At 35.2% G+C, this 15,989-nt stretch overlaps 1 protein-coding gene across 1 annotated transcript in view; it reads left to right on the top strand.

The window, feature by feature from the left end:
* Positions 1–15,989, top strand: part of DZIP3 (DAZ interacting zinc finger protein 3) — an 89,102-nt gene that overhangs the window by 1,228 nt on the left and 71,885 nt on the right. Inside the window, exons 2-4 of the mRNA XM_039244988.1 lie at positions 11,785–11,884; positions 13,849–13,918; positions 15,609–15,764. Coding sequence (XP_039100919.1) covers positions 11,853–11,884; positions 13,849–13,918; positions 15,609–15,764 — 258 coding nt within the window. The 5' untranslated portion in view covers positions 11,785–11,852. The remainder of the gene's footprint in view (positions 1–11,784; positions 11,885–13,848; positions 13,919–15,608; positions 15,765–15,989) is intronic.

Genomic DNA, 15,989 nt, shown 5'->3' with positions numbered 1-15,989 from the left:
GGAGAATAATGGTGGTTGAGAAGAAGGGAATTGGGAGGTCAAGGTAGAGAAAGTACTATCTGAGAAAGTGCTTCAAGGTTGAAAGAGAGTGCCCAGCTCTCTAGGGGGAAAAGTAAATAGAAAAGCAAGAGAAGAGTCCTGAAGTGGGACTGTGATGTGTGTCAGGAACAGCAAGGATGCCACTATGGATGGAGTAGAGAGCAAGGGTGAGAGTAGCAGTAAAGATGAGGTCATGCCAGGTGGTGCAAACCATTATAAAGTGAGTTAAACAACTTACAAGAGTTTGGAGCAGTTGCCTGGCATAATTACTTTCTCAGCAGGTGTTAGTTACATCTTAGTTCATTAGCACAGGCAGTGATAACCTTTTGGTTAGTGTTAGACTTTTCACTAATAATGACAAGTGCATCCTCTTCATACCATTCTCAGCCAAGAGAAGAGGTCAAAGCTGCTATTTGTAAATGCCATCTTTCTTTACAATCTTGCATTTTAACATAAGTAATTATACGAATTTTGTGTTCTCTTCTGTATTCATTTTAATATAAATGTCTTTCTCAAAAAATCTTTTTCAAAAATTGATGTTGGAAGTTTAGTAGGATATACCATGATGGTAACCATGAGAAGCCTGCAGAGATACTTGCACATCCTAATATGAGAAACAGAGTCTTATTTTAGGCACCAAACTGGGGAGGAGGAGGAGATGATGGTGATGATGGTGATGAAACTGGGTCCAGATGACTGAAGATTTTATTGTTCGTGATAACTGTATTCAGTGATGATCTCTGATTTTAAACTGAGGCCTGTTCTATTTAGGTTTGTGTTTTAGATTGATTACTCTGGCAACTGGGCAGTCTGATTTTGAGAACAGTAAGAGTAGAAATAAGGAGAATATTTAATTTGTTGGAGTCTTTCCCAAAGATTACCAGGGTAATTGAAGTGGAGATAACAAAGAGGTGAAAAATTGGAGAAATAAATAGGTGAAATAGATAGGATTTAATGACTTATTTCAGACATGAAGAGAAGGATGAAACTAGAAGGGACTCTCAAGTGTCTAATTGGGGTCATTGAGAAGTTACAGATACTGCTGAGGTAGTTAATAGTATTCAGGTTGTATTTCATGTTCAGTAAAATTTTATATAATTTATCTTACAGTCTTGTATTAATTTATTCCAGGGCATTATATAATTTTTGTTAATGTGAGGGAGTTCTCTTTTTCTCCTTTAAAATTTTGTTATTGCTACTGTAAAAAGATGCTGATTTTTGATACATCTTTTATCCAGACCCTGACTAAAATCTCTTATTAATTTTTATAGAATTTTGCTTACTCTCTTAGACTTTCTTGCTATATACCATCTGCAAATAATCATTTCATCCTGTCCAGTATTTGTTGTCTTTATTTCATTAGTGCAAAAAAATGGAATAATCAGGGTGATACTGAACATCTTTGTCTTATGATTTAATTGACTGAGAATGACCAGTATTTTAACACTTAGTATAATTTGTGCTATTGACTTGTAATAGCCTTTCAAATGTTTCGATTTCCCTTTATACGTGTTGTATTTAAAGATTTGCCAAAGTGTCTACTTAAAAAAATTATCAAATATCTATGTTTATAGATCTCATTTTTCCACTTAAACATGATAAGGCAATGTATTGTGTTGCTTTTTTGTTCTTGGGATAATAGCTAACACTTATTGAGCATGTCAGAAGCCAAGCACTATTCTAAGAATTTTATACTTAATAATTATTCTTTATAACAACTTCATGCTTTAGGTACTATTATGATCTCTATTTTATAGGTAAAAACTAAGGAGAAGTGACATAATTTGCCCAAGGGCATACAGATAATAATAACAAACCTTGTATTTGCTATAATGCAAATATTTTATTCCGAATTTTATATTTGAAATTTTTCCATTAATTTTTTCCTTTTTCTTTTGGAATTTGGGTTATATGTTACTTTTGAAAAATGAATGGGATGTTTTCTAATCTTTTTTCTGTGCTACAGAATGAGACTCACATCGTAGTCAGATGATCCTTGTAGATTGTATACTACTGGCCTATTAAATCAAATAGCTGATTTAGTGGTAATCTTTTGAAAATATTTGAAGTGGTAATATGGTTATATATCTGATCATTTTTTTCTACCTTCTTAAATCTGGAAATAAAAATCTAATATAGCAACTATTTCTTTAGATTTAAAGAAATTTTGATAGAGTTGCATCAGTATTCTAGTAATTTTCTTAATCTCTTCATTATAGTTTTAAATTTCCTTTTTCATTTAAATGCTACCTATATTTTTTCTTACTGAACTTTCTAGGTGTTTATCTACTTCATTCAACTTTTCAAGAACCAACCTTATTCTTTTTCTTTTTTTTTCAGAATCACTAATTTGACATTTAGGTTTATTAATTCCATCCATATACATGTTTTACCTTTATTCTTTTTATAGTTTTTTAAAGTTGAAGGCTTCAGTAGATTTACATATATATTTTTTATAAAGGATATTTATGCCCACAGATTTTAAAAAGACAGTAGCTAAAGTGAGCATCTGTGTTTCGCTTCAATTTTTTAAATGTATTTATTTATTTTGAGAGACAAAGATAGAAGGAGAGGTATCTAGAATCTCAGGCAGGCTCCACACTTAGTGAGGAGCCAGATGTGGGGCTTGGATCTCACAACTATGAGATCATAATCTGAGCCAAAATCAAGAGTCGGACACATAACCAGCTGAGCCATCCAGGTGTTTCTGTATTTCACTTAAAAACCCAGTTAAATTAATTTAACCAATCAAGTAAAAAAAAAAATTTAAATATGAATATTCTTAAAGAGTTTAGATTCTGTTAGACAAATCAGAATAAGTGTTACTAGGAGAACACTTTTAAAAATGGATTACAATAATGTTTATTTCAGAGTGTGTGAAGATCAAGTGTGTGTATTCACTGTACATAGATACTCAGCCCAGAGCCAGACACATAGGAGCTGATGAAAATTAATCTTATTTTTGATGAAACCAATGTTAATTACACCCAGTTAATTTTATGCAAGAAAATTCTTCATAACCAAAAGCTTGACCTACCTTTTCAGCTAAACCCTTCTTACAAATATATGTCTTTCTGAGATAATGAGTCTTCTTACCTTGGTGGATCAGTTTGGATTTGGGTATTGTAGGCCTTGTCATTGGTGGTGAGAGAGTCAACTGCATATGATGTCCTCTACTCCCTGCTTGATTATGGTCTCTACATGTGTCATATCTCACCATTCTGTCTTGTTTCCTTTCATTATTGTCTAACAACAGCAATGACAACATTGCTGAAAATATTCCACTTTGGAAAATTTGCTTAGTGGTAACATACTCCTTCCAAGGGTTTCTAGCTGCGTTTCTAAACAGTGTAATTTTTGGCACTGTTACCTGGAAATAAAAGGAAACTGTTGGGTATTTTAATGTCTGGAATTTTTTTCCAGGTAAATCCTAACCTGTGCATATTCCTTATAGGTACATTCCAAATATTAAAAGTAAATTAATATATATTCTTTAGGTTTGCTGTGTAAGTCCTAAAGTAACTGACTGGATCGATCTGAGGAGAATTAAAAACCTACTACAAACAAACAAACCTACTCTCATCTAGACAAGATGCTAATTTTGACAAGAATGCTTCCTATTTTGGCAGATTTATAAGGAAGGTGCTGGATGTACACTTCAAGGTTCTTCCTTTCTGATGTAAGCTGACAGACAGTGCTATAATGATTTTTTCAAGATGGCAAGAGCTGAGATATGACAGTGAATGCCCTTATCTTTTAGGGCAGGAAGACTCTTAGCTTACAATAACTTGCAGAGATTTTCCAACCATCATATATGAGTCCTGGTGTTTGCCTAAACAAATTGTATTTCCTTTGGGGTAAAATAAAGACTCTTAGTTTACAGTAACTTGCAGAGATTTTCCAACCATCATACATGAATCCTGGAGTTTGCCTAAACAAATTGTTTTTCCTTTGGGGTAAAATAATGTTTTGGCTACCTGTGTCTAGCTAGGTATGTTCACTTTGTGGCCTTGCCAGGAAGTCAAATAAAAAATTGAAGAAATTAATCGAAAATTAGAAAACCAAATAGTATATTTTGTTCATTCTTTTTTAAAAATATTTTTAAAATGTTTGTTTATTTTTGAGAGAGGGAGACAGCCAGCGTGTGCAGGGGAGGGGCAGAGAGAGAGAGGGAGACACAGAATCAGAAGCAGGCTCCAGGCTCTGAGCTGTCAGCACAGAGCCCTATGGAGGGCTCAGACTCACAAACTGCGAGATCATGACCTGAGCTGAAGTCAGCGCTTAACCGACTGAGCCACCCAGGTGCCCCTGGTTTGTTCACCTTTAACACAGTAACAAAATAATGGTACAACCTGTTCAAGTGTAACCTGATGGTCCTAGCCATTCTTGTCTACCTAGAGCTCACACTTGAGTAATAAAGACTTTCAGAGTGCTAGAGCCACAGAGCCCCTACTTTACTCTAAAAGCCACCAAGAATGGCCGTTGCTGCTTGCCTAGTACACATAATCAGATCAATATGTAAAATTCTGGTTATAAGGAAACTCCCGTTACTAAGGTCTTGACTTATTCCTAGAAAGCATCCTCTTCATAATCTTTTAAGCCTTGAAGTAATTACTACTCATAAGGACCAAAACATCTCACATCTCAACTTTAAGGAATTTTTTGGAATTCTTTTGGTAAAATCTAGAAGTGTTAACAAGCAGTACCAGAGTTTACTTGCTAACAGACCCATGAACTTCTGAAATACTTCTGAAGTTCAGTGCTGATGTTTTAAACCAGCCTTTTTTGTTGTTTTGAGAGAGAGTGTGTGTGGGAGTGGAGGAGAGGGGCAGAAAGAGAGAATCTGAGTGGGGGAGAGGGGCAGAGAGAGAGGGAGAGAATCACAAGCAGGCTCCACACTTAGTCTGGAGCTAGACATAGGGCTTTATCCCATGACCTTGGGATCGTGACCTGAGCTGAAATCAGTAGTTGAACGCTCAACATACTGAGCCACCCAGGCACCCTATAAATCTAGCTTTTTAAAATAGCTATCAAAGTTTTACCAAGTTGCATGTTCAAGGTTATTTGTTGCAGCATTGTTAATAATAGCAAAAGAAAAAAAAGGGGGGGAACCAGAGAGGAAGTGTTTATCAATAGTTGTCTGGTGAGATGATACATTTATACAATGGCATATCACACTGTTTAAGCAATATGACGTGTGTCATATGTACTGATGTGAAAAACACAATATGCCAAATGTGCAAACTAAGCTGCATTTGTGCCATATGGGATATATTTGAAAAATGTGGGGTTTTTTTGTCCCAGCTCTTAAGCTCATTATTACCATTCCTTTCCGTATGGTAGCAATTCTCCCTCAAGGTAGAGAACTGGAAGAAATAACTGATTTTCCTATAAATGTAAACAAAATTTGTTGATAATAATGGTGGAATGATAGTAACACATAGTGCTTACTTTGTGCTGGGTCCTGTTCTATTACATGTTTTAAACATTTAATCTTGACAACCCTGTGAAGCAGGTACCATCTTTATCCTTATTTTCCAGATGAGGAAACTGAAGCACAGATGTTAATTAGCTTCGAGCAAGGTTGCATAGCTAATGTGCATCAAAGCAGTTCTGTAAATCCTTGCAGAAGGATTCCAGTGTTTCTGTGCTCTTTAATTACCAATGCTATGCAATCTCTCAACTTTTGACATTGATAAAATCTAAATGAGGTACTTTATGTCATTTTTCTTTCTTGTAAACAAATGATTGTAAACATTACATAATACCAGGATAGTCTTAACTGTTCTTCCTCAGAACAATCTGTGTTTACTTAATCTTTTCTTTTTTATTTGTTTTGTTTTTGTTTTTGTTTTTTTGAGGGTGGGAGAGGGGCAGAGAGAAAGGGAGACCTAGAATCCCAAGCAGGCCCCACACGGTCAGTGCAGAGCCAGATGCAGGGCTCTGTCTTAAACCTGAGATCACGGCCTGAGCCAAAATCAAGAGTCAGACACTTAACCAATTGAGCTACCCAGGTGCCCCTAAACTTTTCATTTTAAATCATTTAGTTAGGTGGTTCTCAACTGGGGCGTTTTGTGCCCCAGGAGACATTTGGCCGTGTTTGGAAGCACTTTTGATTTTCACAATAGACCTGAGAGGCGGGAGAGAGTTGCTTTTGGCACCTACAAGGTAGAAGCCAGTGGTGCTCCAAAACATCCTAAAAATGCAGAGTACATCTTCCCATAACAAAGATTCATCCAGCCAAAAATGTCCATAGTGTCAAGATTGAGGAACCCAGATTGAGTGGGCATAAGAGAAGTTCTCACAACTGAATTTCTCTCCTGAAAAATACCTAGTATATTATTTTATTTTCAAGCTAATAGCATTGTGAAAAGTAAATTGAATTTTAATGTTTTTGCACACTTGATAACTCCCTTTTTCCACTTGGCATTTTGTGATCTGTAAAGGCCAGAACTGACAAGGGTAGCAAATTCATGGGACATCATCTACCCACACATTGAAATGTGAACTTGTTGGCTAGTTAGAGCCTCTATGACTTAAGATGAGCACTTGAGTGGATTTAAAAAACAATGTGTTTTTGTAATGTTGAGATGACCAGTGCTGCAAGGTAAATATTTGAATGAATGATTAAACAATTAGAAGCAGGGGCACCTGGGTGGCTCAATTGGTTAAGCGTCCGACTTCGGCTCAAGTCATGATCTCACGGTTTGTGGGTTCGAGCCCCACACAGGGCAATGTGCTGACAGCTGGCTCGGAGCCTGGAGCCTGTTTCAGATTCTGTGTGTGTGTGTCTCTCTCTCTGACCCTTCCCCACTCATGTGCTGTCTCTCTCTGTCTCAAAAATAAACTATAAAAAAAAAAAAAACAGAAGCAAAAAGTGTGCCTGCTTTGATGTGAATAAGCACAGTTTTTAAAGTGGAGGGTGGAGGAATCCTTTTATGGTTAAAAAAAGTTTGCTATAATTTCAGTAGATAAGCGAGAAAGAGGGAGCTGGGAGCTCAGAGAGAGCAAGCAGTAAGAAAGGCATTTTATTGTTGGATAAGGATAAGGATGAATAAAGATAAGGATGGCAGGACTTTGTCTTTCAACCAATAAAACAGCCTGTGGATAAAATAATTTTGGTTGATGGATAAAGATGTGCTGTAAATTGACACTGTCCTTTAACTTGCCCTCTGATCAACCAGCCAGCACCTGAATATGTTCCTGTGGGTGAGCAGTCCCTCAGTTCCAGGAAGGCAGAGTGAATTTTTAGTTTCCTGCTTACAGGGAAACCTAGATGAATACACCAGGGGAAACCAGATTCATCCTTTCTCCCATGTTAACCCTGACTTTAAAGGTTTCCTTCAGCCCCTTCTAGAATGAAAGGAACCTCTGGATTATTTTAGAAGCAGTGTGTTAACATTTCAGGCCAGCTGCTTCCTTTCGGTTGCTAGGCACTTGCGCCTTCCTTCCCAACAGAGGCTGTAAAGTGCCAGCGTCACTGCGGCTGCTGCTGTTGCAGAAAGGTTTGCCACACAAGATCTGCTTAGCTCCTGGGAAATGACGGGGTTGATGATACTCTCCTGGAAAACCTTTCACCACAGAGATTCATCTCAGGTTGTATCTCTAAGCAGACTGAAAAAGCCATTAGCTTTTCTTAGCTCTTAATTCAGGATCCAAATATCTTCTGATTTATTAATTAATACTCTATCCTTTTCTTTTTCAAGCTGAACACTGAATAATAGCTTAGCAAAGGCCTTCCATCTTCTCTACCTTGTTGCCCGAGGATTTTCTTCCCTTTTCAGCTTTGTGGTCTTTGCAAACAACTGACCGAAGGAGAACTTATCAGAGGGGGAGGTGTCTGTGTCTGGGCTTTTGAATTCTGGAAATAAGGGGATTGCTTTGTCTAGAAAAGGTGTGGTGTTGTATACCCTGTGAGATAATGCCTAACTTTATTAAAATAAACAGGGAGGTTCTATAAACCATAAAAGAAAAACAGTTTGATTACAGTCCTAGAATTCTCAAAGCCATGTCCTTTTTTATACAGCTTTATTAAAGAGATAAAACAGATCTGATCTAGTGTGAAAGAATAACAGCCTTTTCATCATTAGCATTAGGTTAGATCTTTCATTGGTATTGAACAGAGAATATAAATTTAAAAAGACATTCTGCTTATTGAGTTTTTAAAAATAAGATTAAAACTATAAATGGGAGAACTGGGTTCTGCATAGGTGAGTTATAAAGACATTTTTGTTAGAGATGGGCAAGAAACTAAGGTGTTAGCCCTCTTTTAAATGAGGACATTTATTTTTTAATCTTTCTTAGAAAAGTATAGTTGACATTTAATGTTAGGTTAGTTTCAGGTGTGCAACATAGTGATTCATCATCTCTATAGGTTACAGGATGCTCATCACAAGTGTAGCTACCATCTGTCATGATATGTTATTATAGTATCATTGACTATTTCTATGCTCTGTCTTTTATTCCTGTGACTTATTCCATTACTGGAAGCCTATATCTCCTACTCCTCTTCATGCATTTTGCCCATGCCCCTTATCCCCTTCTCTCTGGCAACTATCAGTTCTCTGTATTTATAGGTCTGATTCTGCTTTTTGTTTGTTTATTCATTTGTTTGAAGGAAATAATGACATTTCATTTAGCATAATACCCCCTAGATCCACCCATGTTGTGACAAATGGGAGATCTTGTCCTTTTTAACTATTGACTGATATTTCATTGTGCATATGTATATATACCACATCTTTATCCATTCATCTATTGGCGGACACTTGGGTTGCTTCCATATCTTGGCTATTGTAAATAATGATACATTTAGCAGGGGTGCATAGATCTTTTCAAATTGGTGTTTTCAAATTCTTTGAGTAAATACTTAGTAGTAGAATTCTTGGGTCATATGGTATTTCTAATTTTAATTTTTTGAGGAATCTCCATACTGTTTTCCACTAGTGGCTTTACCAATTTACATTCCCACCAGCAGTGTATGAGCGTTCCTTTTTCTTTTTTTTTTTTTTAATTTTTTTAATGTTTTATTTCTAGGAGAGAGAGAGAGAGAGACAGTGTGAGCAGGGGAGGGTCAGAGAGAGAGGGGGTCACAGACTCTGAAAGAGTCTCCAGGCTCTGAGCTGGCAGTCAGCACAGAGCCCGATGCGTGGCTCGAAGCCACGAACCGCGAGATCATGACCCAAGCGAAAGTCGGACGCTTAACCGACTAAGCCACCCAGGCGCCCCTGAGCGTTCCTTTTTCTCCACATCCTTGCCAACACTTGTTAGTAAATGAAGAAATTTAGATGGAAGTGTGTGTGTGTGTGTGTGTGTGTGTGTGTGTGTGTGTGTGTGTGCGCGCGCACGCGCGCGGGTGTGGGTATAAATGTTTGCATTTGTGTTTTGCTTAGGAAGTATCCGTTGGATTGTTGGGAGAATTACCCTTGTCTCTCAAGACTTACCTGTGTAACTTAGAGCTGGTGTGAGTCAAATATAGAAAATAGGTACAGGCAGTATCATAGTTAGGAATATTAGTTTTGCAGATGATCCCCCAGGACTTCTTTTAGCCAGGCACCAAATTGCCCCCTTCCCTGTTAAGCTCACTAATGACAGGATACTCAGACCTCAAGGCTTATGAGGGTTCAGGTTTAGCCATTACTGCTTTTCTATGTGTTTGGTTGGCTTTTTCTGGCTTTTAGGGAGAGTCAGTATTATGTAAAACCGTGTTTCTTTGGGTAAATACAATCTGAATTAATAGGTGACTTGTAAATGATCTTGTGGGACATGTTTTCTTTATTTGGGAATTTACCTATGCTGAACTGCATTTTGATAATGGGTTTTTAAAAGCTCTACCAATCTAAGTTCTGGCTGTCACATGCTATTGGAGAAACTGGCTCCCCAGTGACTAGGATAAGTGCGTGCTTCAGAGGCAACAAATGAGAAACTTCATCTAGTCTTATGCTTGGCAGCAAGGCACTCTAGGTCTGTTTTCTTTATGCCGTTGTTGTCACTTTATTTTCTTTTGCCTCAGCATTTATTTATTTGCCCCAAAGCACTGATGAATAGTTTTACATATGTTTGCTCTAATACTTCCTGGAACTTACAGAGGAATTAGAAAGGGAAATCCGTCCAGCAGAGAACAATGGAGTCTGGAGACTTGAACTCTAAAAAAACCAAATATGACTAATTTTATTATTTTTTTTAGATATAGATATTTGTAAACTTCTGTATAGAAGCTTATGGGAATAGTCATATCCTTAACTCATTGAAACTATACTGTACATATACCTTTTAAGTAAATCTTTCATGAAAATACAGGTATTTGTAAACTTATGAGTAGAAGCATATGGGAATAGTCCTGTGTTCAACTTATTGAAACTAAACTGTGTATATGCCTTCTTTCAAGTAACATCTTCTTTCATTAAGGTATAAGTAGGGGGTTTTTTTGTTTTTATTTTAATTCCAGTTAATATAGTGTTATATTAATTTTGAGTGTACAATATAGTGATTCAGCAATTCCATGTATCACCTGGTGCTCATCCCAAGTGCCCTCCTTAATCCCCATTACCTACTGAACCCATCCTCCCACCCACCTCCACTCTGGTAACCATCAGGTCTCTATAATTAAGAGTCTGTTTCTTGGTTTGTCTCTCTCTTTTTTTTTCCTTTGCTCATTTATTTCTTAAATTCCACATTTGAATGAAATCATGTGATAATTTGCCTTTCTCTTGCCATAATATTCTCCAGCTCCATCCATGTTGTTGCAAATGGTAAGATTTCATTCTCTTTTGTGACTAAATAATATTCCATTCTATACAAATACCACCTCTTCTTTATCCATTCATGTATCAATGGACACTTGGCTGCTTCCATAATTTGGTTATTACAGGTAGTACTGCTATAAACTTCAGGGTGTAAATGTGACTAATTTTAGAAGGGTTGCTCTTGGGATAATTGAGTAGAGAGCTATATAAATAGATGTACGAATAGATACTCTATTCTTTTTGTTTTCATTTGAGTTGTCACAGTTTTTTTTTTTTCTTTCAAGTAACATCCACAACATTAATTGATATTTGAACCAGAGAGTATACATTCACCTTTCTATTTTATGAAGATATAGAATCATGATATGGGGGGAAAGTGGCTTAATGTTACCTTTAGAATAAAAGAAAACAAAACAATTAGTGTTAATGAAGATTGCATTAAACAGAAACTCATGGAACTCTATGGAAAATAAATTAGCATAAACTAATTTAGCAGTATGCACCGAGGCTTAAGACACTTGTCTTTTGACTGAGAAATTCTACTTATGAGAATTTATTATAAGTGAATAATCATAAATGTAGAAAAGGCTTATGGCCAGTAGAGTTGATCATAAAACTATAATGGTAAAATAGGAAACAATCTAAATATTCTTCTATAAGGTAATGGTCTAAGAAACCCCAGTCAGCCAATTCTTGTGTAACAATTGAGAATACATATGAGGAGTATAACAAAGATGCTTTTGATATAGTGTTCAGTGCTGAAAACCATAATGTAGGACATCATTTATCCAGTATAATTACAAATTAGTAAAATATATGTATGCTTGGAAAAAGTAAAATATTAAAATGTAAGTAGTGACTTATCTTTGGATGGTGAAACTATAATTTTCATTTTCTTTGACAACTATTTCAAAATTTTCTTTATCATGTATATTTTTATAGTGGGGGAAAAGAATGTAATCCTTCTACCTGACCACTAAAAATATTCCTTTTCTTGCAGCTTTAAACATCAGTAGTAAAAGTCTGTAAGCATTGGAATAAGACTTTTGCAAAACAACATTGTGCAGCATGGATTCTCTACCAGAAGAATTTTTTATGAGGTAAAACATAGGTTGACAAAAACCAACCATGTTTGTTGCATTTGAAGACACAACATTTATCCTTTCCATGTAACTTTGGGAAGCTAGTGTGGATGAGATACCTTTATGCTTCAAGACAATTTAGCAACTTTGATTAGTAGAGGATGTAGACTGGGGGAAATCGAATTTCAGAAAATTTCTCTTAAGTACCACACTCTGGCTAAAATCTAGTTCTAGCTTTGCTACATTCTAGGTGTGTAACTTAAAACAAGTTACTTAACCTCTCTGGACATCAATTTACCCATCTTACAGTAAAGTGACTGCCGTAGTGACTGTTGATGTACCTTCCTATTCCAATATACCAAGAGCATGGTTTGATTCCGTTAATGTATATAGTTCTGTATTAAGTATTATTAAAATAATAAATGAATAAGATGAATGCGAGGAATAAGGGTAGCCAGTGGTACAAACTGAGAAGTAGAGGGCCAGGAGGAGAACCAATAGCCACAAAGAAGGCAGAAGTTTTCACGGAAGGTTGGGGGGGTGTGATGGGCAATGTTAAATAATACAGAAAGGCCAGATAGAATAAAGAATTAAGACAAAGCTGTTATAGTAACAAGTAGGATTTCATTAGTAACCTTTAATAGAGTCATTTTAATATTGGGGAGGGAGTGAGGATTAGTTAAGCTTATGTATCAAAATTTGTTAGGGAAACGAGAATATAGCAGCCCACATACTACACTTTTGATTAAGAAGCTCTGAAGTAGGGTTTGGACATCCAGAGTGTTAAGAAGCTTCACAGGTGATTTTAATAAGCATCTGGGACTGAGAACTCTTGGCTTGAGTGAGTGATCATGCAATAGAGTTAGCAAGTAGGGTATGCATTTGAGAACTTTCTGTGGTCTACAAACATTGAGAGACCTCAGAGTACTGGTGCACTATTTCTCATTCATTGACCACACAAGAAAATTCCTTATGTTCCTTTTTGGAGTGGGGCTTAGAAGTGGATGAAAAGACAGGTAAGAGGTTTTTCTTTGCAATTACATTTTAAAAAGCACTGAGAACCATCTTGTGAAGTATTGTTTGTGTATATAAATTGTCTTTTGTTGAAACTGTCATTATGTGGACAATACTATACTGTTTATCCCAATTTCCCCTGACAATCTATAGGCACATAATGGATGATAGATAATTGTCTATTAAATGAATACATAAATGTGAAGTAAATTAGGATAATTTTTATAAAGTACAAGGCTGAGTAAATTAATTGATATATTTCTCACCTCAGTTTTATCTCTGCTAGTGTATAGAATTAAGAAGATAATATATGATCCTATGTTGTGGTTCTTATGGGCCCAGTGTCATGGTTCTGTATGTAGGCAAAAGCAATAGATAATTTTTTCAGTTCTGTATGTAACACTATATATGTCTACATTTCAAACCAATGCCAGAAGCAAAACTTGTCAAGTTATTCCTTTTACAAAAATAGTTAATTTTTAAATATGATATTCTCTCTCAATTTAAAAAATCATTTTGGAAAACCAGAAGAGTATAAGACCAGGAACCTGAAACAAAAAATAAAATGATCTACATAAGATAGATCCTTTCCAAACTTTAATTATCTTCATAAATGCTTGCACATGTACAAACACAAAACATCAGCCTTCTTAAGATCCTTTTTTCTTTATACTGAAGCAGTGCTATAAAGTTAAAATTTCCCCATTATTGTGTGTCTATTCAAGAAAAGTTTTTTACGTCATCCTTCAGTTCTGTTTACCACTATCTAGTAAGAGCAGAACATAGTTTTTTTTTCAACTTGAGTTCCTAAAAGATATGACAACTACCACTATTACCAGTCTTTGCTACACATTGTTTATACTTTTGAACTTTCAGACAAATTCACTTGTTAGATTCTTTACTACAGCTTAGTTGTGTTCTTTGTAAGGAGATATCCTGAATACACCTTTCTTTTTCATTTAAAGTAGGGATCCTCCTGTGGAGGGGCAGATTAAGGAGGACATCAAGAATAAGTTAGAAAAATCAACTGATCAACTGGTAAGAGAATATTTAATTTTCATTGTTGATTAGTAATGAGTAATTAGGTATGACAATAGTTCTAAATCTAGTCAGTTAAACTATTAAACATGTGGGGTAAGTCTACTTGCCTTCCTTCATAAGTAAAAGTATGGTCATATTGAAATTTCTCTGATAATTGATACTTATACTCAAAGTTGTTATAAGCACAAATTCTGACTAGAAGTTAAAATTAGTAGGTGATTGAATTGACTTTCCCAGAACATCCCAACAGTCGATTTAAGAATCCCTTATTTGTCTTTTAAAAGCAGAATCCAAACAAAATGAAAACTATACACATGCAAAGAAAACACACACACACAGAATTTTATTTAGTAAGACATTTCCAAGTTGTTTTGAAATTAATTCTTTCCTGTTTTTATCTTTACTGTTAGAACTTCCAGTTCAAAATGAAAGAGAATAACTGAAGTGTACATTAACATAAGGCTTATATTGATGATGACCATATAGTTTGTGGTAGCTTAAAATATGTATATATATATGTGTGCGTATATATATATGTGTGTGTATATATATATATACACACACACATCCATCCACAAATATGAGTATTACATGTGCTTATATTTAATGAAGTTTGGGTGAAGATCTGTTTGGTTCTATTTAGTGCAATTTTAACCATATAGGTAGTTTTATATGATGATTGATGTGCACTGTTAATAAGGTTGATAAGATTACCAAATAGTATAGGAAGAGAAAATACAGAAACATAAAATAACCATATTATTCACCTGCATGAGGTTATCACTATCAAAAATGTTGCAGAAAAAATACAATATGTGCAAAATACAAGTATACATAGGAATGTATACTTGAACTGGAGAGATTAGATCCAGAAAATATATTTCTAACTACAGACCTGGAAATACAGAAATCAAACGAAGTGAAAACTTTGGCCTGGATTTGGTTTAAAGGGTAAATTAATTTTGCAAAAATGATTTGAGCATCAAATATTTTGATATCTGACTTAAAAGATGGAATTTATATAATTTATAACAGCTAACTTAAGTCATTTTATAATAAGAAAAATATTGAATAAGCCTGAAGCTTATAGTATGTCCTATTAAAAAATTTTTATTCATGCCATAATCTTGCTTGTGTATCAATTTGGTAATTAATATTAGATGATTTTGTGGTGAGTTTTGACTGCAGAATTGACCTTTAGTTTGTAATGTGTGCAGTACTGACAGTGGTTATTCTTTTTAGGGTTTATCTGGTTACATTGTGAAAGTGTTAGTTTTTTTTTTTTTTTTGAACTTTTTGAAAAACATGAAATGTACAGAAAAGTTGTAAGAATAATACAATGAATACTTATATACCCTTCACTGAGGTGTAGCAAACTGTTAACATTTTCCTATGTTTTCAGATGTAATTTTCACAAAATGAAATAGAATAAAATATACGTTATTTGTTGGGCATTGATGGGAATGTAGGAATCCTAATTTAAGACTCAAACCCAGAAGGGAAGAGTAGGTAGATAGTCCTACTGTGGACTTTATTGATTCCTAGTCACTTTCCTGGGTATAGTTCTGTCACAGTGATCTACATATAGTGTGTAAAGGCACCTTATTTCTTTAATAATTTGGTCTTAATATTAGAGTTATATGAACGTGTATAATTGTGGAAAGTTTTAATTAATAATGTCTTCTAGGATAAACAGGAAAAGGACACACCTACCAATCTCGTCTCTGTTAACCTACTAGCAGAGATGAAGAAGTTATTGAATGCAGTTAATACTCTACCAAAAGGTGTGGTCCCTCACATTAAGAAGTTCTTAGAAGAAAATTTTTCCTTCCAAATTATGCAGGTAAGAATATAATTTGTTCTTTGGGGCAGAAGCACAACTCTTTGTATATGACTCTCCAGGGAAAACATACTATGTGCCTTTACTCTTACACTACTACTACCCTCACAGCACTTTTGACACTAGATATGTGGATTTATTCCCACACCAATTCTCCTTTACTAAATTGACATCCCACAAGTCAATTCAATTCTAACACTATCAACCTAGAATTAGTATCAGATCCCA

This window comes from Hyaena hyaena, unplaced genomic scaffold, assembly GCF_003009895.1.
Source record: "Hyaena hyaena isolate Hyena2069 unplaced genomic scaffold, ASM300989v1 scaffold_251, whole genome shotgun sequence".
In the NCBI taxonomy this organism is placed as follows: domain Eukaryota; kingdom Metazoa; phylum Chordata; class Mammalia; order Carnivora; family Hyaenidae; genus Hyaena; species Hyaena hyaena.
This window is presented reverse-complemented; position numbering and strand designations above follow the sequence as displayed.